Source organism: Portunus trituberculatus, chromosome 35, assembly GCF_017591435.1.
Source record: "Portunus trituberculatus isolate SZX2019 chromosome 35, ASM1759143v1, whole genome shotgun sequence".
NCBI classification, from domain to species: domain Eukaryota; kingdom Metazoa; phylum Arthropoda; class Malacostraca; order Decapoda; family Portunidae; genus Portunus; species Portunus trituberculatus.
Genome location: NC_059289.1, coordinates 20686476 through 20711475, shown reverse-complemented (window position 1 = coordinate 20711475; position 25000 = coordinate 20686476). Strand labels below are relative to the sequence as shown.

At 42.6% G+C, this 25000-nt stretch overlaps 1 protein-coding gene across 4 annotated transcripts in view; it reads left to right on the top strand.

Annotated features, from left to right (window-relative positions):
• Positions 1–25000, top strand: part of LOC123513304 (solute carrier family 22 member 7-like) — a 62089-nt gene that overhangs the window by 19711 nt on the left and 17378 nt on the right. For 3 of the 4 annotated variants that reach the window (XM_045270395.1, XM_045270399.1, XM_045270397.1), the window contains 3 exons: positions 9157–9353; positions 12856–12974; positions 13902–14064. In XM_045270395.1, coding sequence (XP_045126330.1) covers positions 9157–9353; positions 12856–12974; positions 13902–14064 — 479 coding nt within the window. Of the gene's footprint in view, positions 1–1226; positions 1291–9156; positions 9354–12855; positions 12975–13901; positions 14065–25000 lie in introns of all 4 variants that reach the window. The other variant, XM_045270398.1, reaches the window with a different exon arrangement.

The following is a 25000-nucleotide window of genomic DNA, read 5'->3' as shown; positions in this document are numbered from 1 at the left end:
CGCGCGCGCGCGCGCACACACACACACACACACACACACACACACACACACACACACACACACACACACATCGTGGTTGAAGAAATTATAATTTTTAATTAAAATTTTAAAAGTGATTTATTTGATTTACATCGAATTCGTTTGATTTAAATCCATCTTTATATTGAAATGATTCCTTATTGCTTTTTTTTTTTTTTATCACCAAGGTTAAATGAAATCACAGCTTAGCGTTATGCGTTACCCAAAATGGGTTTTTCTCTTGAAAAATCATAAGTAAGATTAATTATCTTATTCTTATCTTATCTACGAAACCCCAACATGGCTCCAATAACTTTACTGCCTCATTTTTCCTACTTTATTTCGTCCTGATGGCACTACTGCAATCACATCTATTTCTAAAACTGAGCTCTTCAAACTTTTTTCTAATTCTATCTTGGATGATTCTGAGCTTGTCCTTCCCTGTCCTCCCCCCTCTGACTCATTCATGCCTTCATTTAAAACTTTTCGAAATTATGTGTATCATGCCCTCCCTGGCTTAAACCCTCCGAAGGCTTATATGGACCTGATGGAGTCCCTCCTATTGTTTTGAAAAATTGTGCCTCCGTGCTTTCAGCTTGCCTGACCAAACTCTTCCAGCTCTGCCTATCAACTTCTACTTTTCCATCTTGCTGGAAATTTGCCTACATTCAGCCTGTTCCCAAAAAGCGTGACCGTTCTAATCCCTTAAACTACCGTTCTATATTATATATATATATATATATATATATATATATATATATATATATATATATATATATATATATATATATATATATATATATCAAATAAGAAAATTCTTAAACAGTTTTTAACCATCTGGCTACGACTCAAAAGCCATTCACAAATTGAATTTATGCGCTCTGTCTATCTCTCCCCTAACTTCTCTGACTATAAGATATTATTTGACTATTTAACTTCCAAAATGGAACACATACTGTCACTCTATGCCATCGCAGAGATATACATCCTCTGAGACTAGACTTTACCTTTGTTATCCATAATGACCTAGAGCAGCTGGTGTAATAACTTACTCGTATTCCTGACTTTCTTGGAGGTACGCTCAACATTCTTGATCTTTTCTCTACCTCTAATCTTTCTGCTTATGTTGTTGTCCTATCTTCTCCATTGGGCTCCTCCAATCGCAACCTCATATCTGTATCTTGTCCTATTTTTTAATCCCTCCTCAGGATCCACTGAAGCAGAAGTGCCTGATCTGGTTTTTCGCCTCTGTCAGTTGGCAGGACCTATGAGGTACAATGCTGATTATTCCTGGAATGATAACTGTTTCTGTATGAGAGACATATCTCTGTGTGCTGACCACATAACAAGGTTAATAGTGTCTGTCATGGAGACATACATTCCTCACTCTTTTTTCAACCTAAACCTTCCAAACCTTGGCTTAAAATAACCTGTTCTCATCCTATACATGATAGAGAAGTTGCTTACTAAAGGTACAATTGAGTTTTCCATCACCTGAATCTCATGCGCGTTATATATCTGCCTGGAATCATGCCAAGTCTGTTCTTCAGCTTTCCAAACACTCCTTCATTAAAAGAAAATGTGTAAATCTTTCGAAATCCAACTCCCCTTGAGACTTCTGGCATATGGCAAAAAACTTCTGCAATAACTTTACATCTTCATCTTTCCCCTCCTTTTTATTTTTTCATCCTGATGGTACTATTGCCATCTCATCTGTGTCCAAAGATGAACTCCTCTCTCAAATATTTGCTAATAACTCTACCTTAGATTAGCCTTCTCAACTTGTCTCTCACTCTTCTCCTCCCTCTGACTATTTCATGCCTTCGATTAAAATTCTTTACAATGATGTTTTCCATGCCCTCTCTGGCCTCAACCTTCCGAAGGCTTATGGACCTGATGAGTTTCCTCATATTGTTCTCAAAAAGTGCGCCTCCGTGCTTGCTCTTTACCTGGCCAAATTTTTCCATGTACATTCAGTCTGATCCTAAAAAAGGGCTGACGATTCTAATTGCTAAGACTACCACCCTATAGCTTTAATCTCTTGCTTGTCTGTTTTTTTTTTTTGTTTTTTTATCCATTCTCAATAGGAAGATTCTTAACAACTGTCACATCACAATCTTCTATCTGATCGCCAAAATGGCTTCCGTCAAGATCGTTCTACTACTGATCTGGTTTTTCCTGACTGAGTCTTTTTCCTTGGTGAGTCTTGGTCATCCTCTTTAGATATTTTGGTGAAACGTTTGCTGTTGCCTTAGACATATCAAGAGCTTTTGATAGTCTTGAGCAAGGTTTTAAACTAATTCCAAACTACCCTCCTACAGTTTCTATCCTTCTCCCTGCAACTTAGCTTCCTCTCCAACCGTTCTTTTGCTGTTGTGGTAGGCGGCCACTATTCTTCTAAATCAATAAATTAATAGTGGTGCTCCTCAGAAATCTGTCCTGTCACTCACTCTCTTCCTTTTATTCATTAATGATGTTCTAAACCAAACTTCTTTCATTATCCATTCCTACGCTTATGATACCACCCTACACTTTTCACTTTTTTTCAAAGACCACTAACCCTTCAGGAAGTAAACATATCATTCAAGAACGTCACAGAATGCCTGAATTCAGATCTTTTTAAGATTTCTGATTGTGGCAGAGAAAACTTAGTAGTGTTCAATGCTTCAAAACTCAATTCCTCCGTCTATCAGCCCGACACAACCTTCCAGACAACTATCTCCTATTCTTCATTGACACTAAAATGTCCTCTTCTACAGTGAATATCCTCAGTTTGTCCTTTACTTACAATCTAAACTGGAAACTTCACATCTCATCTCTTGCTAAAACAGCTTCTATGAGGTTAGGCGTGCTGAGGCATCTCTGCCAGTTTTTCTCACCATCCCATTCGGTGACAATAATTGTGTGGTTTGTGTTTATGTCCTCAGGTGGTGTGATGTGTTGTAGTTTTTATGTTACAATCTTAAAAAACTATGAACTTTCAAAGATCTGACCCCAGTTTCAATAGAATAGGAATTTTAGCAATATTTTTGTCTGAATATGAATTCAGGTCCCTCTTAATTTTGTAGTACATGATTTGGTAGAAGTTTTACCTATTAGGGGCGTAGGAAACAAGGAGTATGTGCCAACTTTACTAGTGCAGTACAGCAAACAGCGTTCGTCACGCAGGTGGGGAGGTCAGGCTGACTTTGAGGCGCGGCTGGACTTGGATCGCTGATTAGCCTGCTGACCTGTTGTCAGCTCCACTGAAGAAAGGTGTCGGAACTTTGGAGCTGTTGGCTGGTTTCACCGGCCAACACTCCGTACATCTCCCTCCGGGGTGGAGATGGGTTACAGAACGAGGCGGTCTGGACACTTGCGTATACGAGTGCCTTGTCAACGTATACTCGTAGGTGATGCTGGTGATGAGAAACGTGCCTTGCGTTGATCAGCAACTCGTGGAGCGGCGTTGGGTTCCTCTGAAGCTGTCAATATTACTGGGCAAGGGGGTAAATAGCGGTGATTCCTCCAGAATACTCTCCCACTCGAAACTTTCACGTGGTAATCGCGATGTTTACCGATGCCAACTGCAACTCCTACCTTGTTCCACCGGCCATTCTCGTGGTCTTGTAAGTGGTAAAGCACGGGACGAACGGTTGTAGTACCACTCCGTCCTCTCTCTGCAGACAGCTTTGCGTCGCACTCCTCGTCCGCTGCATGCCATTCGGGAGTGAAGGCACACCTGTGTGCAGGTTCTGCTGATCTTAAGATGCCCCCAAACAACACCTGGGCAGGGGAACGGCCGTCAGATCGTGGCCTGTTTCATAGCTCTATCAAGCCACAGTCGAAAGCCTTGTCGTCATCACAACTTGCTGTGCAGACTTTTGCTATGAGCTGCTTGGATTTCTTAAAAAAGCTTCTGCATGTCCACTAGATTGGGGATATCTGGGGGAAGACAAGGCATGACTGATATCCCATCTCTTTACGAAGGACCTGAATGCAGAGCTGGAAAACTGGAGCCTGTCATCTGTTCAAAGTCCGTTCGATTAGGGATATCTAGGGGAAGACAAGGCATGATTGATATCCCATCTCTTTACGAAGGACCTGAATGCAGATCTGGAAAACTGGGGCTCGTCGTCTGTTCAAAGCCGGACTGGCACGCCCACGCCTTTAAAGATGCTGCATAGAATCTTCAGTGTAGCTCACGACGTTGCCTCACAATCATACTCTGCAACATACGGCCATCCAAAAAGACAATCAGCATATATCAAATACTCCTTACCCCCGTACGTAAAGAGATCCGCTGAGGCTGCCTCAAAGGGTCACAACGGCAGAGGATCCGAGAGCGGTGGCTCCTTGGACTGTGACGGCAGCATCTCCTGGCACGCAACACAACCACGGGTCGTGCTGGTGATGTAGTTATTGATCCGGAGCCACCACACTGTTTGACGAGCTCTGCTTTTCGTTGCCTCTACGCCACAGTGGGAGTCATGTAGCTTGGAAAGGACATGGCGCCTGAGAAAAACAGGAATAACGAGCCAGGAACCATACAACACCAGGCCATCCTCTGTAGAAAGGTTCTCATGCACTGTCCAGTAGTCCTCTAAGAGAAGGCGGTAGATCTTAGTTGTTCGCTGGGAAACCTGTGGAGATCTTATCAATTAGCTAGTACACGTCATCTCTGCTTGAAGCCTCTCTTATGTCATTAATAACAGGCTCGACGTGATGGTCTGAGATGGACTCAGAAACTTCATAAGCTTTGGCTAACATGCATGCACGAACATGATGAGCCACGTCAAACTCGTCGTCTATGTCTGTTTGTGTTGGCAAAGCGACAGAGGCATGAAAAGGAGCGTTTGAGTGCATGCTCCTTACCTTTATGCCAGGTGGTAGTAAACATGTAAGGTGCAGTCTTCTCCTTTAGCTGCTGTATACAAGGGTTGCATATTGCGTCCAGCATGCGATGGTCAAGAATGGGAACGAGCAGCTTGTGATCAACCACCAGTTCAAAAGTAGGCATGCCAAGCAAGTACATGCGGCACTTTTTCATAGCCCACACAACAGCAAGTAATTCCGGCTCCACTATGGTGTATCTAGTCTCTTCGTCGCTCAGGAATCTTGACCCACATTGCACTTAACTCCATTGGGTGCGATGGCGCAGCAGTAATACGTAACCAAGTCCGGTGAGACGAGAGGCGTCCGTCTGTAATGCTGTGGGAAGGGAGGGGTCAAAATGAGCAAGTACTGGAGGCAAAGAGACGACTTCCTTGATTCTTTCGAAAGGTGTCTGGTGGGTTGGAGTCCAGACAAACTCCTTCTTGGGGCTGAGAAGCTCTCGTAGTGTTTCAGCTGCATGAGCAACCTCGGTGGAGATATCAGTTAGTTGGTTAGCAATGCCAAAAAAGAACAAAGCTCACGCAAATTAGCAGGAACAAGAAAGTCGCTCACAGCTTGAACTTTAACTGGATCAGCACTTACACCATCCTTGGAGATATTGTAACCACAGAAGTTGGTAGCTGGAGTGGCAAACACGAACTTCTGGTGATTAATGGTGATGCGGTGCCACCGTACGCAAAGTACTACTTCCTTTACTCGGTCGAAATGTTCCTCGTAGGTTTCGCTCCAAATGAGCAGATCGTCAGCTACCTTAGTACAATTTTCTACTCCTTCCAGTGCGTTGTCAATGCGCCTGCAAAACTCATCATCTGTTGAGACAAACCTCATTGGTCCCCTCTAAAACGTGTATCTTCCCCAGGGGGTAATAAGGGTGGTTAAATATTGGGACTCTTCTTGCAAAGGAATTTGCCAGCAACTCCACATGGAATCGAGTGTGGAAAAGTATTCAGAGACTACCTGCATTGCTGCTGAGCGCGGTGACGATGATGGGTGAGCTGGGCAAAGAACTTGCTGGTTAAGCTTAGACAAATCAACAGTGATCCTGACACCACCCGACTGTTTCTGGGCCACAACCATGGGATGACACCATTCAGACACCTCATCACCTACCGGTTTTATTAGTTCCTGTTCCACCATGCTGTCTAGCATGGCTTTAGTATCCGCCTTCCATGCTAGTGGAATACTATTGGGGGTGTGACGAGGAAAGGGCTTTGCATCTGGGCGAAGGTGGATCTGCACTGCAGTTCCCGTCATGGTGGGGAGCCTTGCACCGTTGTTGAAGTCTCCTGGATCCACCAGCACATCAGAGAACTCTTCTAAGAGGGCATTCTACTTTTCGTCTGTTGTCCCCTGTGTTGGAGTGGAGTCTCGTAGTCTCCTTGGAACGTAATGCAGAGATCTGTTTGGGGTAATCGTCAGGAATGAGGCGTAAATGACGAAAATCGTACCATGAAAGAAGGGAGTCATCCACGCCACGAAAAACACTGATGACGGTGTCGACAGAAGCATCTCCTAGTGTGAGCGTAGCCTTAAACGAGCCAACGGGGCTCAGGCGGCTTCTGTTGGCTGCCAACACCTCATCCTGGCAGGCTGAAAGGTCGCTTTGCTGAGGCTAAGACGGAGCTGACGTAAACCAATCACGTTAGCTTCGGCACCTGTATCAGGAGTAAAGCATAGTTTAACCCTACCAACAACAGGAACGTTTGAACTGGTCACCCTGATGAAAAGTTTAGATGCATGATGGTTCGGGACGGTGAGCTTAACGTCCCTGATCTGAAGACTGCAAACTGTCTGGGTGCCAGAGGGGTGGCTGTAATGTCCTGTGATGCCACAGGCGTCACAACGCTTGCCCCATGCCTTGCACTGCTTACCTCCACACCCCACGCATTTCGCGCTACCTTCGTTTTGGCCGTGGTATGATGCACAACAGTACCTCTGCATCATGCTTGCTGCTCTCCCAATTGATCTGCTGCTACTAGCGAGTTCAATCTCTGTATTAACAACAGACTCTTCATTGCCGCACAGCTGCATGACTTCAGGGAGGCTCGGAGGAGGATCAATCATGAGTAGTTTCCGGTGAAGATTTTGGTCAGCCACACCAGAGGCAATGCAGGTCACCAACCTGGTGTCTACACAATCACTACATCCACGTCGTCAGCAAGTTCCTTGAGGGAGATAAAGAACTCATTAAACAACTCCTTCTTGCTGCCGGCGCTCCTCAAATTTCACATGACTCAGAGCGCGGTTCCTTTGACGCTGGAAGTACACGGTGAGGTGTTCAAGGACCCTCTTCACCAGTACCCCTTTGCCATCCTCGGAAATTCTGACAGCGTGTGCCAGTGTTGCGCGCATCTCCAGAGTGAGGCAGGACCGGAATTGTGCTAATTGGGTTCATGGAGGTTGCTCTTGAAGCTGCAGAAGTTCCTCATAATCCGCGTAAACTCTGCGCCATATCTTGAACTCGCGCAGACACTACGCCATGTCATGAACTCGCGCAGAGAGAGAGCTTGTGTGGCGCTTGGGCTTCAGGGCGACTGACGTGGTGACGTGGTGCCGGTGTTGATGATCCGTCACTAGTTATCCCCGGTGCCCGTAGCAACTTGGGTAGTGGGTAATATGCGTGACAGGAGCTCCTGCATCACCCTGCGGTCTTCCGTAGCCTGTGTCTGCTGCCTTTCCAATAATGATGACAGCTTATCCACAACCTGCTCTATGAACAACTCCGCTGCAGGTTTCTCTATTTTCTGGCGGCTAGCTGTTTGCCTTCTTGTCTCCATCCTGGTATATGCTGCCCTGCGTGCTCACTGCGCCATGTTAGGAGCGTAGGAAAAAAAGGAGTATGTGCCAATTTTACTAGTGCAGTGCAGCAAACAGTTCGTTGTGCAGGTGGGGAGATCAGGCTGGCTTGGAGGCGCGGCTGGATCTGGCTCATTGGTGAGCCTGCTGACCTGTTGTCGGTTCCACTGAAGCAAGGTGTCAGAGCGTCGAAGCTGTTGGCTGGCTTCGCCAGCTAACACTCCATGCATTACCTGTGAATTGGAATTCCGAGAATGTGAAGTAGTCACCATGACCAACAGAGTCTAAAAATATTCCTTTATATTCATATGAATATATTTAGGCAGAAAAAAGATCATTGTGTCAGTAGGGAGTAATTGCTTGAGGCGGCACCATTGCTCCACAAGCAGCATGCCCATTGTTGCCTCTCCCGCAGGCGAGAGCGGCCGATACATAGGTTTTCACGCTTGTCACATTACAGAGAAATCTAGGGTTTAATTTCTAGGCGAAGCAGAGAAAATTGAACATTTTGGTCATGCTTGCTGTCCTTCCCTCAAAAAAACTCAATTTCTTAAGCTGCTAACTCAACACAAGCTTCCAGGTAACTGGAACTTTTCTTCAATGACACTCAACTTTTTTTCTTTTCTGCCTTGAACATCCTTGGTCTGCCCTTTACTTCTAATCTGAACTATAAACTTTACATTTCTTCTCTAGCCAAAGCAACTTTTATAAAGTTATGCGTTTTGAGTCGTCTTTCAGTTTTCTCAGCCATCGAACTGCTAAGTCTATACAGTAGCCTTCTGCAACCATGTATAAAGTATTCTTCACGTGTATTGGGGCGAGGGACGGGGGTTCAATCACATTGCTTTATTAGATAGGTTGGAATCAAAACCTCGTATTATCAACTCTCATCTTTGACTGTCTTCAGCTGTATCTTTTGCTATTTTCTACTGTTACTTTCATTCCAACTAGTCTTCTGATCTTGATAACTGCATACCTCCATACTTCCTAACCGCACAAGACTTTTTCCTTTCTTTTATCCCTATTTTGTCCACTTCTCTAAAGCAAGAACTAACAAGTTCTCTTTGGCTTATTTTTTTATATTTTTTGTTGCCTTTGGCTAGCTTTCCCCTCTCACATAAAACAAAAACTCTCAATCATTCATCCATCTCATTAGTAAACTCTGGAACTCCGTGCCTGCTTCTTTATTTCCATCTACCTCTGACTCAAACTCATTTAAGAGGGAGATTTTGTCATATGTATCCCATTCTTTCGGCTAACTCTTTTGATCCTGTTTGAAGATCGGCATCTCAATGGGCTTTCTTTTTATTGCATTTTATGGGCCATTTTATCCCTCTAACAAAAAAAAAAAAAAAAATGTGTGTGTGTGTGTGTGTGTGTGTGTGTGTGTGTGTGTGTGTGTGTGTGTTATGGTGCCCCACAGCAGTCTCTTAAGCAGCCTTGTCTCACATGGGCGGTGTACTGCAGGTGTTGGAAGAGGTCGGGGACAGTGGGCAATACCAACGGCTGCTTTACTGGCTCTATGTGGTGCCTATCAACTTCCTCATTCCATGGGTGCCCCTGGCGGTGATCTTCATGACGTCCACGCCTGACCACTGGTGCCACGTGCCCGGCCGCCCTAACCAAGTCTCTTTAGAGGAATGGAAGTTCCTCACTATTCCCAGGCAAGTCTCACTTTTTATTGATAGGGACAAGTGTGCGGCAAAAGAAGCAAAAAGGCGAATATCGTGATGGATTTACAGTTAAAATTGAAGTACGGCTTACTGAACACACACACACACACACACACACACACACACACACACACACACACACACACAGACATGGGATGCAGCACTCACCTTTGCATCCTATGGACCTCGACAGCCATCATCTTGCACCGCCGGGCAGCTGTCACTTAAACCCATCACCCCATGCCTGACTCAACTATGAGGGAGTTTGAGCAATGGGAGAAACATCACTCATGGGTGGAGGTGTTGGTAGTAGAGAAAGTCCACACCAAATGGCGTAATTGCGTCGCCACCACCACAGAAGCCTTCCCTCACTAACTTCTCAGCAAGAAACGTCACAGTGCACTCATCTGGTGCTCCGTGAACGACGATCCCCAGCAAAAGACTTATATCAGCGAAACTGGGCTTTCTACTCTTTCCCTGTCCAATATAGAGAGTAAAGAACAGAGTTATTTAGGAAATCAAACCCGCAAAGGCAAGTTACTACCCAGACAAAATGTGCACCAACTTACACTTGCCAACAACAGACAGTGGTACTCTAAGATCAAAGCTTTGAATAATTTACAAAAGAATTCTTCATCTCTTCCTTGTACCTCATACCTTTCAGTTATTCCAGCGGTAGAAGAGATCAGCAGTCACTTTGCCGCTATCACACCAATTATTTTTCTGCTAAGGCTATTACATCCTACTTCAGATTGGGTGAAAATTTGACTCCTGTTTATTGGTTTCTGTGACGGAATAAAGAAACATTAAAGTAAAGCAAGGAGTTATGTAAGTGAGTAGTGTAAGAGTTAATTACTTGAGCGTTTTAACTTGAGGTTTAGCCAAAATTTATTCAAAACGTTGCCAGTTAACCTGATGTTCCAGTACGGTTTGCCTCATTTCATTAACTTCGTCAGGAAGGTAAAAATTTGCTGTTGTTCCAAAACTATCTTCCATGCCGATGATTTAATCTTAATTCACAAAAGAAAAAAAGATTACTGCTGTATTTTCACATGCCCTGTTCCTGAGTTGCGCCATGTTTGACATGTTTCTGGAATCTGGTTGTGACCCACCAGCTCCACGCAATACTTCACCATCTGTACTGGGTCCGAGCAGTGACCAAACTTCACGAATAAAAAAAAAGAAAAAAGTCACTGAAAGATCCCATCACTGCCACCAATTTATAGCTATCTAAGATTGTATATTGTGGTGGTATCATGTAGCAAGCGGAGGCTAACACGGTGTCACAATTGGTGAAATCTCACTCACAATCACCTTAAGGACAGGGGAACAGACTCAAAATCCACTCATTGATGTTAATTTCATATAAGTATTTTTGGATACACCACAAAATTAAAACATTGTGTCGACAGCACCCTCACACATACAGTACACCCTACACTGAGTACACAGTGCCCTACAGACTATGGCATTCCCTTACCCTGACCAGTGTCTTTGCTGATCTGGCTCTAGGCAACGTCTGTCAGACTCTAGCTAATCCTAACACCTAGAGTCCTAGACCATAAGTACTGTTTTTGGTGTCTCCCTTGTTCCTTCTGATTAGAGAGTTGATACTGGCTCAGTAGACGGTCAGTAAGTAATTGTTGCTGCTATGGAGGTCAAGGCCAATATGACTGATGTCCCCACATTCATTCTTCTCCTTGGATACCATTTAGCATCCTACTCAAAGCTCACGCCCACGCAGTTCAAATATAAATCTTAGTGGGGTTAAAAATGCTTCATGGAGCGTTTCAGACGGTTTGGATCGTTACAGCAGGATGTGAGGAGATTCTACTACAGAATCTCTCAAAAGCATGTTAAAAGGAATCGCAGGCTAGGTTGTCCATCATCTTTAAATGTACTTCTCTAGTTACTGCACAGGTGAATAGGATGATGTACATTTTATTGGTTGCATGCATTTCCTTCTCCTCGGATTGTAACCAGTCTCCTGGCGACGACATTGCAATACACGAAGCCTGTGAGGAACACAAATACAATATGTATAAGCAAATTCCATCAAGTGCCTGCCCCTCCAAGTACTTACCCAATAGGCTTTGAAGTGTATCCAGCCCACTATACTAGTGGAAACTGGACTCCTCTCTGCCTGGGGATTTGTATCTTCACACTAGTCATCTCCTTTTAAAAAATGCAACCTCTTGTGGGCCCTACATAGCTCAGCAAATATAAAACAACAAGCCCACTCCTCCTATTGAGCAGTGCTTTATTTCCTACCTTTTTTACGTTGTTATAAAGGAATTGATGACCTCTAAGACCTAAAGAGCCACTACATAGCTGGATTCATGGTAAGATTTTCCTTCCTCGTACAATCAGTACTATGAATAAACATGTAGCCTTATTCGCTTTATCATTCAGCAGCACAAAAAAAAAAAAAAAACTATGGGGGTCTATTACAAAGAAAGTGAATGAAATGCCAAAAAAAAAAAAAAAAAAACAGGACGGGGGAGACTTCCTTCCCTATTGGTTATATAGCATTAATTTTTTTTTTTTTTTTTTTTACGGTATGGCACACTTGAAGAGTGTATGGGAAGCGCTGTTCAGCTTCCGCCCATTAGTGGCGCAGGCAATTTTATTTATAGTTGTACCCATATTAGGGCCCATATCACCACCCAAGCTCATCTTGAGTGTAACCACCTAGAACCTGGGTATCATGGTGACATGTAGGTAACTTTAAACCACTCGACAAACGGCAAAGTGTTTTAATGCTGAACGTGGTGGAATTCGAACCTGCGCGTGGACGTCTGCCCGATCCCACGTTCACCACCTGATCCACTACGCCACCGCCACAATCGTCGGCGCATCACTACTTCTGTATCTCCAGGACTTCTCTGGCTTTTCCGCCAAGTCTGCTACAAATAACACTCTTGCAAGTGTAATCTATTATACCTAACAGTTCAGACTCATTTAGGTCAACTACAACATCCATTTTAAGCACTGATAAATCTTGAGTAGGCGGGATTGGGCGCATTGGTGGTCAGCCATCTTTGCTAAGTTGGTCTTAGTGTAACTCTCAAAAGAAAATCCACCTACGGACGTGTCTAAAATCTAAGACCAATTCAGAAGGTTAAGATCAACTTTAAGACTAAAAGTTCATCTGCGATAAATTTGTTAGTGCTACCATCTGCTGACAATCAATAATTTACCCAACTCCCAATAAACACATGCCTCTACTCGCCTTCGGAACCTTAAAAAGATTAAAGAAAAAAATTAAATAAAAAAGAATGAAAAACGATGCAGTTAATTTTAAGATTATGTGTATTATTTGAAAATCAATGTATTGTACAAACTCTCATAATTTATATCCATTACTTGGGGCTAAAGCAGGACATGTGCAACTTGTACCGTCATTTGGTTCTTTCTTTATGATGTTACGATGCCATGCATGGTAAAAAAACAAATGTTATTGTCTCTCATCTTTGGGTCGTCCCTACCTCAGGGAGAAGGATGGAGCGTATAGCAGCTGCAAGCAGTACAATGTGACATCAGACGATGTGCTGCCTCTCCTGCAGGAACCACCATCTCCCGAGCTGATGAATGCAACTTTCGGCATAACCGGTAAGCCATGGATCTAATACATTTCTCTCTAACAAATTTTCCTTACAAGTTTCAGTGATATTATTGTATTGTGAGACAACTATTTCTTGCTTACTCTTAATAGACTTGAAAGGCATAATATTCAAGAGTTTTAAGGTATCTATTTGTACAGAAAATGCACAAAATTGTTCACTGACACAGGATAAAACACTGTGTTTGCAAGCATCTGCCAGAATTGTTTACAATTGCCTGCCGCCATCTGCAGGGCATTTATAGAAGTCCGCGAGGCACGCTTGAGTTCATTTGTTGGCCGTTCGTACTCAAATTAATATCTGGACTCTGTACAGCTAAATCGAAATCTAGATTAACGAGATCCGGATAAACGAGGGTCGAGCATATATATATATATATATATATATATATATATATATATATATATATATATATATATATATATATATATATATATATATATATATATATATATATATATATATATATATATATATATATATATATATATATATATATATATATATATATATATATATATATATATATATATATATATATATATATATATATATATATATATATATATATATATATATATATATATATATATATATACACTCAACCCTCGTTTATCACCAGAAAATCTATCTAAAGAGGATTTTAACTGCATGATTACTTGTTATTGTAATAGTTATTGAGACTTTTACTCTATATGTGGTAGCGAGAAAGAGGCACCAGAGCCGCATAGTTTTGACAAGTAGCATGAAAGACTAAAAAAAAACTACGTGTGATCCTTGCTTGGTTAACGCTGATTGGGTTTTGCGTAGGAACAACAAGCGTAGAGTGACATTCTGCTGAACAAGAGGAGGGAGAGGCTGCATGGTACTGTGCGTACCACTATAACACGTCCCTCACTGTTTCTCTCCTGAACAGAATGTCAGCGCTTCTGGGAGTACGACCGCACCGACTACGACTCAACGCTCAGCACGCAGCAGCACTGGGTGTGTGAACAGGCCAGCATGGCGGCCACCTGGCAGTCTGTTGGCGTGGCGGGCAACGTAGTAGGCACAGTGCTGTTTAACTCCCTCTCTGACCTGTGAGTTCTAGGGACGACAGTTCTAATAGTGATAAAAGTAGTAGTGGTATTGGTGGTAGTAGAACTAGTAGTAGTGCATGGTTGTAGTAGTAGTAGTAGTAGTAGCAACAGTTGTTTTTTATGTTGTGATAGCAGCACCAGCAGCACCACCACCACCAGCAACAACTACAGCATTGGTGATAAGAGTAGTAGTAGTAGTAATAGTAGTAGTAGTAGTAGTAATAGTAGTAGTAGTAGTAGTAGTAGTAGTAATAGTAGTAGTAGTAGTAGTAGCAGCAGCAGCAGCAGCAGCAGCAGCAGCAGCAGCAGCAGCAGCAGTAGTAGTAGTAGTAGTAGTAGTAGTAGTAGTAGTAGTAGTAGTAGTAGTAGTAGAGGAGGAGGTAGTCTGCGATATCAGCTACGAAACCTCCAGACTGGAATACGACCACGAATGTTTTACCAGTAGTATAAAATTGTATCTGCTATGATGGCGGATTTTTTGCTGCCCTCTATTCTCAGCATGGAGTACTGTAAAGGCCCTATCACACTGACCTATGATACGCAGAACGAGGAACATCCGCTCCAGATAGCTGAAACTTGGCCGGGAAGGGGCTGTCACACTGGCCTATGATACGCGGTTCTTGGTACAAAACAAGGATTCTAGGGAGGATATACGGGTTCAATGGATGGGCTGGAGGAATTGATTAGGGAACCTCGCTTCCAACAGATGGCGCGCGGGTCGCAGATAGTAAGGGGGTGAGGGATAGGGGGTCCATCAGCGGGGGAGGATGAGCGCTGTTAGAAGATTCAAACAGGCAGTCAGTCACGGCAAGGACGAAGGAGCACAAGACTCATCAGCCATCGCCCGCCTCCGCCCGGGCCATACCACGGTCGCTCAGTGCTCACTTGCACCACATACGTCTGTCTTGTGACCCCTTCTGCCCTTGGTGTAGGACTACTCCTGAGTCCATGGAACATCTCCTGCTTCAATGCCCACGCCTCCTCTCTCAACATAGTGCATTACGCTCCCGCCGGCTCTACGCCCTGGCCGTCAAAACACTCAACCTGCCCACCCTCCTGGTGGCCTCAGGCGTCCACCTCTTCTCTGGCAACCTGCTGTCCTTCGCCTTACTTGTGCCTTCTTGAGGAAGACTGGCTAACTACCACGCCTGCGATACCCACACAGGAGCACCCCAGGGCTCATAAGGATCCATAGATCTTCGTGGCCTCTTTTGGATCCTTATGAGCCCTGGGATAGTCCTGTGGGGGTATCACAGACGTGGTAGCTGGCCGGTCTTCCTCAAGAAGGCACAAGTAAGGCGAAGGACAGCAGGTTGCCAGAGAACGCCTGAGGCCACCAGGAGGGTGGGCAGGTTGAGTGTTGTGATGGCCAGGGCGTAGAGCCGGCGGGAGCGTAATGCACTATGTTGAGAGAGCAGGCGTGGGCATTGAAGCAGGAAATGTTCCATGGCCTCAGGGGTAGTCCTACACCAAGGGCAGAAGTGGTCACGAGACAGTCGACGTATGCGATGCAAGTAAGGTGTGGCCCAGGCGGAGGCGGGCAGAAAACGCATATATATATATATATATATATATATATATATATATATATATATATATATATATATATATATATATATATAAACATGTTTTATTTGCCTTATAAGTTCATAACCACGAGAAAATGCAGGAAAAAATAGGGGGTGGGGGAGGAAGCATAGGAGAAATTTCAAGTTACTCCTAACAACGTTTTCTATGAAAGTACTCGCTTCGAACAGATGGCAGCACCGTCGCTGTCCTCCAAACTTTAACCGACACCAAAACTTCCTCTATGTATATTCCTTGGTACGAAACCAGGAATATATATTATCATACACAAGCTGCCCGCGTTCTTGCTATGCTAGGCAAACGGCCCACCAACAGCGTTGCCAGATTCTCAAACCTAAATTATCGCACATGACATGTTGAAATTATCACATTTTGACCACAATTATCGCACTCACTTAAATAAGGATATTTTTTTTCAAGTACATGAATTATTTATGGCAAATTTACCACACACATTATGGTAGAGAGGGTTCACATACTTTACTTAAGATATTTTACAGTTAATATTGACAGAATTCTGTGTTTTACTGTTCTGGCTATCGTATGCTTGATATCCCGGCTTTATTCCACTACTTTGCAATACATTTGTCAGAATACATTTGGTAGAAAAACATTCCCATTAAATATGAGGTATAAGCAGGAAATAGTTTAGAATATCCTACATGGATAAATACTGTATACCTTTATACCGGGATATTAGCAGTAGAGTAGTACATAGACACATACTTATAGTACTTACCAAATTACTAGTCATATTGTAGTTCCTCCATGAAGAAACCCGTATCTGAAGATTCATTAGAATTTGCCTCCCCAGCAGGATACAAGTTAGATGAAGTCATATTCCTGATCATGATTTTTGATGGCTTGAAAGTGGTACAGTTGCTTCCTGTGCTGACGACACTCTGCTTCGCAAGAATAATATCCTCACAGTTGCAACATGAAGTTTATTTGTCTTTCGTCTTCACACGATTGATATCTGAGAAGCAACGTTCGCAGTCAGCATTAGCATGAGGCAGTGAGAGACAACCGAGAGCAAAATCAGATACACATTTATATTTTGTTGCTCCGTCATCATCTACTAAAGTCTTTAAAGTGTACCAAAATTTATCAGGATGTTTATCTTTGATTTTTTTCTGTTTGCTTTCCCATGTTTTTTATGTTTTCTGGAAGATCTTCCATTCCCAATTTCCTCCACTCATCGTCCAGTTGCTGAAGAGTTGAATCATCTTAGTCTATAATACGAGGGAGTTTTAGTGCAAGAGGTACTAGACTAGGCACACAAGATCCACGAGTACCTAGAGCAGATGCTGGTTCTAGTACGTGTAACTCTGAGAGTACTGGATCTCCCAAAGTTTGATCTGCACAGCAGCTGTCATTAGGAAGGCTCTACACTTCCCACGGAATTCAGTAATTTCCTCTTTACACCTCTCTAAAGCTGGATTTCTGATAATCTCTTTAATGTAGATGCTCCTAAGTAAATTTGTTTCAGCATAAGAAACTCACGCTCATTTCTAGGATCAACATTATAGAGAGGTGTCTTCAAAACATAATCACGATTTAAATACATCAGTAGTATTTGCTTGTATAAATCACACACTTGGCCGTTTAAGTCAGTTAAAATTACCCTCTCACCCTGAAACAGGTTTAGCTGCGTGAACTTGGGTAACACAGAATCCAGGAAACAGTAATATAACCTTATGGAGGTTTTCACATGCATTTTTCACAGCTGTGTTTGTTTTGCACTGCTGTAAATTTAGGTCTGTGAAGTACAGCTGAAGAGGCCCCCATTGTTCTAGCATTCTTTTGACAACAGCTGTGAGGGACAGCCAACGTGTCCGGGATGGTGACAAAATCTTGTATTTCACAGCACCTGTAAAGTCTTGAAATTCACTGAACTGAGCCAGTCTTTTTGAGGAGTGTTTCAGTGAATTATGAACATCTTGTGCTAGTTGTTCTACTTCTTGTGGTAATTCTTTACAGGCCTCTGAGGCACACAAGTGGGCCGAATGACAAATACACTTCATAATGAAAATGCCGGGGCATAAATCTTTGAACTTACTACTTACAGAATTATTTTTACCCATCATAGTCCTGCACCCATCCGACCCAAAGCCAATTATATTAGACACAGGCACCACAAAATCACTAAGTGATTTCATGATTGAGGAAAATATTCTGTTACTTGTTGCTCCCTCACTTGCTCCTTCAAGATTATCACTGCTGAATATGGGCAGCAAATCCCAGAACTTGCTTACAACTGCCGCTTCCTCAGCAAACCGCGCCACTATGCAAACATTTTGTGAGGTCGTTACATCTGTGGATTCATCTACTAGAATACTAAATTTGTTATGCCTCAGTTTTTCAGCTAATTCTTCTTTGTAACATTTGGCAAGAACATTTTTGCATACACTCTGGCACTTGGTTCTTTTCATCTTAAGGTTTCTGGTAATTTCTGAATCAGGAAAAGAGTCCTTAAGGACATCACACAGATGATCTGATGCACGGAAACTTATGTTATGTTCCATCATCCATGCTGTTAATTTAATTTCAGCTGCCTTTGCAGCATCACTTCTACTTGGTTGTCCCTTAGCACTAGCAAATAACTCTGTTATTGTCTTTGATGTAGAAGGGGCAGCACAGTATTGTACATGCTTAGCACTCTTTTCATGTAATTTAATTGGGGTTATTTCAGCTGTTAGTTCCACTTTGCACTTATGGCACACTGCTTTAAGCGGATTCTTTGTAGAGGGCTTCAACCATGGAAATTTCTTCTCCCATTCTCTCAGTGTGATAGCCCTTGGGTTATCACACTGGCCTATGATACGCGGAACGCGGGCCATGGTTCTTGGTACGAAACCAGGAACATTATCACACACAAACTGGCGGCGTTCTTGCTATGCTAGACAAACGGCCCAGCAACCAATACCAAGCCTAATCAAAATAAACCAGAACAAAACCATGCCGCTTATACCTCAACCTGTGCTTCGTTCTGGAATTGCATTTGCACTTCCTCTTATAGAAGAAAAGTAAGTAAAAGAAACCAGAGAAAAACCGAGACGTGTGCGACGGCAACTTTGGAGTCAGAGGTGGTTGCTATGAGCACAAACTATCGACATGACATATATATATTTGATCTTTCAAAATTGATGAAATATTATTTAATATTCCAATATGAAAAATTTAGGCACGTTCTTTTTTAGTTTAAATAAACATAATTATATTATGTTTATTTTTTCATTGGGATAGCATACGGAGAACCGAAATGGATATGAAGCCATCCCAACTTTGTTCCAAGGGGCTATGACACTGGCCCATGATACGCGGAACGAGGGACATCCGCTCCAGTGAAGAAAGGTTACGCTGGTGGCTCAGTGCGCCTACTGGTGGGTTTACGCGACAGGTTATGTCGGGTTATCGCGTTAGGTATCATAAGTTCTTTATTTTTATCCACAATCTATCAAAATCGTTCTCATTAAGTAGTTATAATTTTCCTTGCCTGTCAAGGAGTAAAAGTAAAAAAAGAAAGAAAAAAATATATTGCAAATTAGCTTTTTATTTATTTATTTGTTTTTTTTTCTGGGGAGGGGGGAGTCAGGTTACCAGGCAGGCACGCACGTGCAAATAACTCACTTTCTGGTCGCCACAACGAAAGTACACACTGACGTGTCCTTGTTTTACTGTGTGTTGTACAGCCAAAAAAAGTCTGTGCATCCAATGATGTTCAGTAAATAAGTGGAGCTTGGGGCAATAACTGAAATAAAATTCTGTCTCATCTTATGTTTCTTCTCACCACGCACATGTTAGACTGGGTATCTCGAGAGGACATAACAGTAAATATTATGAAAATTACTAGTCTCATTTTCACTTTTATAACAGCACCTTTACTGTATTTATTTACTTAGGACATAATCTCCTGCAGAGATCTTCATATCTCGTGTCCCTCCTCCCTCAATTTTTTTTTTCTTTTTTTTAGCGAAATCATGCATTAAATTGAATAGAAAACTGTTATTCCGTTTTCCCCCTCACATTTTTTTTTTTTTTGTGAAATCATGCATTAAATTGAATAGAAAACTGTTATTCCGTTTTCCTTGAATTAATGAAAGATATGGCAAAGTGACAGGGATTATCGGCGTCACCCTGTGGATCAAATACAGTTTAGTTATACTATAAACTAAAAGTCCGTTCATCCAAAGAATCCAGGCCGAAACTGCTAGTTCGGTTGGCAGCCCTGCCCACCCCCACCGCCACTGAACCTTCCCGACACTTAAATTTTCTTCAAGTACATTTATTTTTCTTCACTTAACTCGATAGATATACAAGTTTATAGCTTGAAGAAAAATAAATGTACTTGAAGAAAATTTAAGTGTCGGGAAGGTTTAGTGGCGGCGGGGGTGGGCAGGGCTGCCAACCGAACTAGCAGTTTCGGCCTGGATTCTTTGGATGAACGGACAATAGTAATACTCTGTCTGCCCTGGTTGGCGTGCTAACCTCCGAGGGCTTTTTATGGAGGGCTTACGCGTTATCCACACAATTCCTTATTTGTTGAGAGTAGACATGTTTATCCTCAACCATTTGACGACAGCCAGGCATAATAACGATGAATTCATTGACAAGGTATGTTAGTTTTGTATGTAAATAGGTGGCACAGTGACTAACGCTGACATTCATGTGTACTGTACCTACTATCGAACCACAACGTACCTCACTTATTGTGGAATACGCAACGCCTAGTTCTCTTTAGCGCGCACACAACAGTGGAAAGGTACTGGCGGAAAAATTTGAACTTTACCTCGTCATTTCCACTCTCTGTTTATGTGTTATATGGGACTTAACACGGGACATTAACGCACAGACCTGCCTTGCGGACAGACCCTCCAGTAGTAGTAGTAGTAGTAGTAGTAGTAGTAGTAGTAGTAGTAGTAGTAGTAGTAGTAGTAGTAGTAGTAACATTAACAGTCGCAGCAGTAGAAGTCGTTGAACTACAAGCTGAAATTGTACGTTTTGTAAATCAGCTATGAAACAAAATCATGTGAAAATCATGTAGACGTACGGTGTTACAGCTCCATGACGCAATACTATTTAAAGAAGATGCAGTCAAGTTTGTTGGTGTCTTACCTCTACCCTTAACAAAATATTTTCAATTGTATACTTATAACTTATTTATTCTGGTTACAGTTTATCACAATTTTGCATCGTTAATGAGAAAGATCACTAATATTTACCTCATAGTATGTGGCCTGTGAAAAGAACATATTCTATTGATAGCTTGACAAGGATTCTACAGCATTAATGAGGTCAGACACCTATTGGAAATTTTATGTGTGTCATCATATGTGTGACCTTTGAAAGCAACCACTAATGAAAACTTCGAACTGTCTAAAATGCGGGACAAAATCTTGTTGATTATCCTTAAACCTGAATCTGCGTATTGCTGCAGCACAGCAAGCACCGCAGTACGCAGCATACACTAATCATAGCATCTTTTGACTTTCCTCATCAACAGCACACACGCATATTTACAGCCACATAGCTGCTTGATCTGGCTGATTTGGTTTTTCTAGAGTCAAAGTAGGCACAATTAATCGTCCACACAACTCACAAGGACACAACACGAAGATCCGAAGGCACAACCTTGTCAGAAGTAACGAAAAGTGTCGAATATAGGAGACGCTGTTGGCGTGTCGTAACGCACAAGAAGTGTCTAGACTCTAGACTAGAGTGTGGTAAATGGGAGGTGGGTGAAGTGTTGGGGGATAGCTGGAGAGATGATGATAGTTGGAGTTGAGTAATGGATGGGGGGGAGTCTACCTTACTCAAATTGCGTCTATGCTGAAATTGCAACGATAAGATCAGAGCGTTGCAACACACGAGGCAAGAGGCGCTCAGCATGGGCGAACCGCTGCCGCTGCCTAACACTCTCAGGCGCCGCGGTGATAGACATGGTGACGCGCAAACGCGACACGGGAATCGTTCAGTCTTACTGATACCATATTGCTTGAGGTCGGAGTGATTAGTGGCCGTATTATTAAACACTGTTCTCTCATCGGGAGTGTCTTTAAAGGCCACAGAGATAATGAATTGGATTCTCATGGATATTCTTTGTCCGTTTATCCCTCACAAGTCAAGAAAACACCCCCAAAAATTTCACCGAATTCCACAATAGCTGTACAGTAGACAAGATAACACGCTAAAACGTTTGTAAATCGAGGGTCCTTGAGCGGGTGGTGACTCATCACGACCCACTTGTTCCCCACACTCTTTGGGATAAGAGACATAAAGACATGAAGGCTTAGATGTATAAAGGCATAAAGGCCTCCCACAGGCCTCATTCTGTCCAGACCTTAACCCACACAGCCACTTGTCTTATCGCTGCTATTAATTGAGGAGGTTCGTCTAGGTACGCCGCACCATACGATTCTGTCATCCATTGACGATGGTCATCAGTAATCTCTTGATGTGTGTGTGTGTGTGTGTGTGTGTGTGTGTGTGTGTGTGTGTGTGTGTGTGTGTGTGTGTGTGTGTGTGTAAGTTGATTGCGGAGAGGTCGGTTGTTAGACCTGACAAACACTATAACTCCACATATTTCTCGGTAACACACACAATTCTTTGGCTCACGACACACTTACGTAAGGCACTCCCGCTCTTAAGAACATAAGGAAATACGGGAAGTTGCAAGAAGCCGCTAGACGTACAGGTGGCAGTCTCCGTATGAGACACTTACCCATTATTCTTATCTTCATCTCTAATGGCTCAGTACTATTAACCTGATTACCGATTCCATTCCATTCACTTACCACAATTCATCCTCACAGTTCTTTCCTCTACAGGGGGAAACTGGTCAAAACATCCCTACCTGACTGTCTTATTTCCTTCTAACAATGACCTTCATTAACTTAAAAAAGGTTTCAAGAAATTTATCACATTCATATGGGCAATTGTCTTGGCTCTGTCCGGGACTGGCATCTAAATGGGCCTTTTTTCATTTAATAATTTTTATTGCCCTTGACCTGTTTTCTTCCCCTCTTACATAAAAAAAAAGCACATAAAACTTGCGTTTGGCAGGAATAATAGTAATCTTAATATCCACTGAAATATTCTCAATAATCTAAGCGGAGGAGCGGATAGTGTTCTAGCTCAGCAGCTGGAAGCAGTGTTAAGGATCATTACTATATAGGTACACATGGCGGGAGGTACACCTAACTGTAAGTGATGATGCCGGTATTACCAAGTGCAGGGTAATTACCTTGCTTTAGGGTAATTTGAGCACTATCAAGGTAGCATTATTTCATTTTAGGATAATATTATTTCATCATCGTACATATAAATGGTAATGCTTCTTACATGTACATACATATAAATGATCTTTAATAAAAAGACTTTTAATAAACGGTAATTTTAAAGCGAACAGGGTAATGTTAACCCCTTCAATACTGAGACGCGTTTTTTACCATGATTTTTTAGTATGTTTAGACAATTTTATTTGTAGTAGGAAGGATCTATGGAGGTCAAAAGACTAGTGGCCAGTGTTTATTATTTTAATCCCCCTACATGAGTTTCTGAAGCTGTATAAAATCACTCAAAGGTCGATTTACACACATCAGTGACGTATCAGTGCCGCGTCCGCTCAGTGTCAGTGACATACGTGTTGTTTCAGTGACGTCTATGCACACACATCCGTGGTGATGCCGTACAGCGTGAGACGGTAAGACCAATGTCTTGCAGGATGGCAACGTGTGATGTGATGTGATGTAGCGTGGTGTGGTGTGATGTGGTGTTGAAGTGTGGTATGTGGTGTGATGTGGTGCTGTGTTGTGGTATGTGGTGTGGTGTGGTGTGGTATGTGGTGTGGTGCGGTATGTGGTGTGGTGTGGTGTGATGTGTGGTGTGATGTGGTGTGGTATGAGGTGTGGTATGGTGGTGTTGTGTCATATGATTAACTACATCAATTAATAAAAAGAGTACTTACCATCTACTTTCATTTCTTCTCCTATTTTATTCCATATATCTTCCTTGAAATTGCTATCCATATATTTTGGTTGTGATAGATCAAAGAGAACAGGATGGTTTCGCACCAATTCAATGAGAAGTTCGTCATCCATTGCTCAGATCACTCGTCCGGCGTCCGTGAAAAGTTAAAAAATATCGGTGGCGACGATACTGAATTTCACGGAACGGAGACGTAACTGTCACTGAAAGTCAAAACACGGTACTGCGCCGGACGTGTTAAAATGCCTCGGTTGAATTCAAAGTAACGATTTTTTTTTTCACTGACACTGAAGCACTGAGCGGACGCGGCACTGATACGGCACTGATGTGTGTGAATCGACCTTAATAGTAAGCAGAATGAATATGAAAACGTGCCCTAGTACTGAAATGGTTAAGGGTGTATTTAGGGTAAAGTTCGCACTTGACCTGGCATTATTAGTGCAGCGGTGGTGATGGCGCAGGTGGTGAAGCTGCTGGCGTCACTACTGCAGTGCTGGTGTATAAGTAGGAAGGGTATTTGCAGGTTAGTTTCCTCTGGTGGTGATGGTGATGATGTAATAAGTAAGTGATTGAGCAAGTATTAGTTAAATGTCACTGTTTCCTTACCGGTGTATTAAGGTGAAAGTATAATGTGTTGTTATTTGTTTTGTTGTGATGTTATGGTGGTGGTGATCAGGCCAAGGTGATGCAGAAAGTGAGTGTGGGTTAGTTCTGACTGCCAGGCCACTACAATGTCTCTGCTGTAATGTAACCTTTACTTTTGCCTTAGATATCAAAACACTGTTGAACCGACCTTGCTTGACTAAGTAACCACTAATGTACTCTATCTTAACCTCTGGACTGACAGGAGACATCAGTACACCTAATAGACAAACCCTGTCCACTGTCCAGCTAACCACACCCCTGTACCGTTCCTCAACCTTAGGACTAGACTGGGAATGGTTATCAAAAATACTATTTTTTAAATGACGTAAACTATTACTACTCAATAGCAACGTTGTATTTTTATGCTGTCAACCTAAACATGACGCAATTTTAAACATTGAAGGACATTTTGTCTCAACTTCAAATTATTTGACATGGATGTTGTACAGAAGGTATGCATGGTATATCACAAAACTACATCCACTTAGTACACACACTTCCTTCACTCAAAATAAAAAAATAAAAAAAATGGCGACTCGTAATCTAGCCTTGGAGTCCCATTCTGGGAAGGGAACCAGGAATGTCCCCAGGTCGGACTGCTCTTCAGGTAGCGACCTTTTCTTCATTAACTTCTGCAACATTCGTGATCTTAGATCTAATTTTCTATCTATAGAGCACCACCTCGGACTTACCAAAGGGAGCGGTATGGGAAGTGACA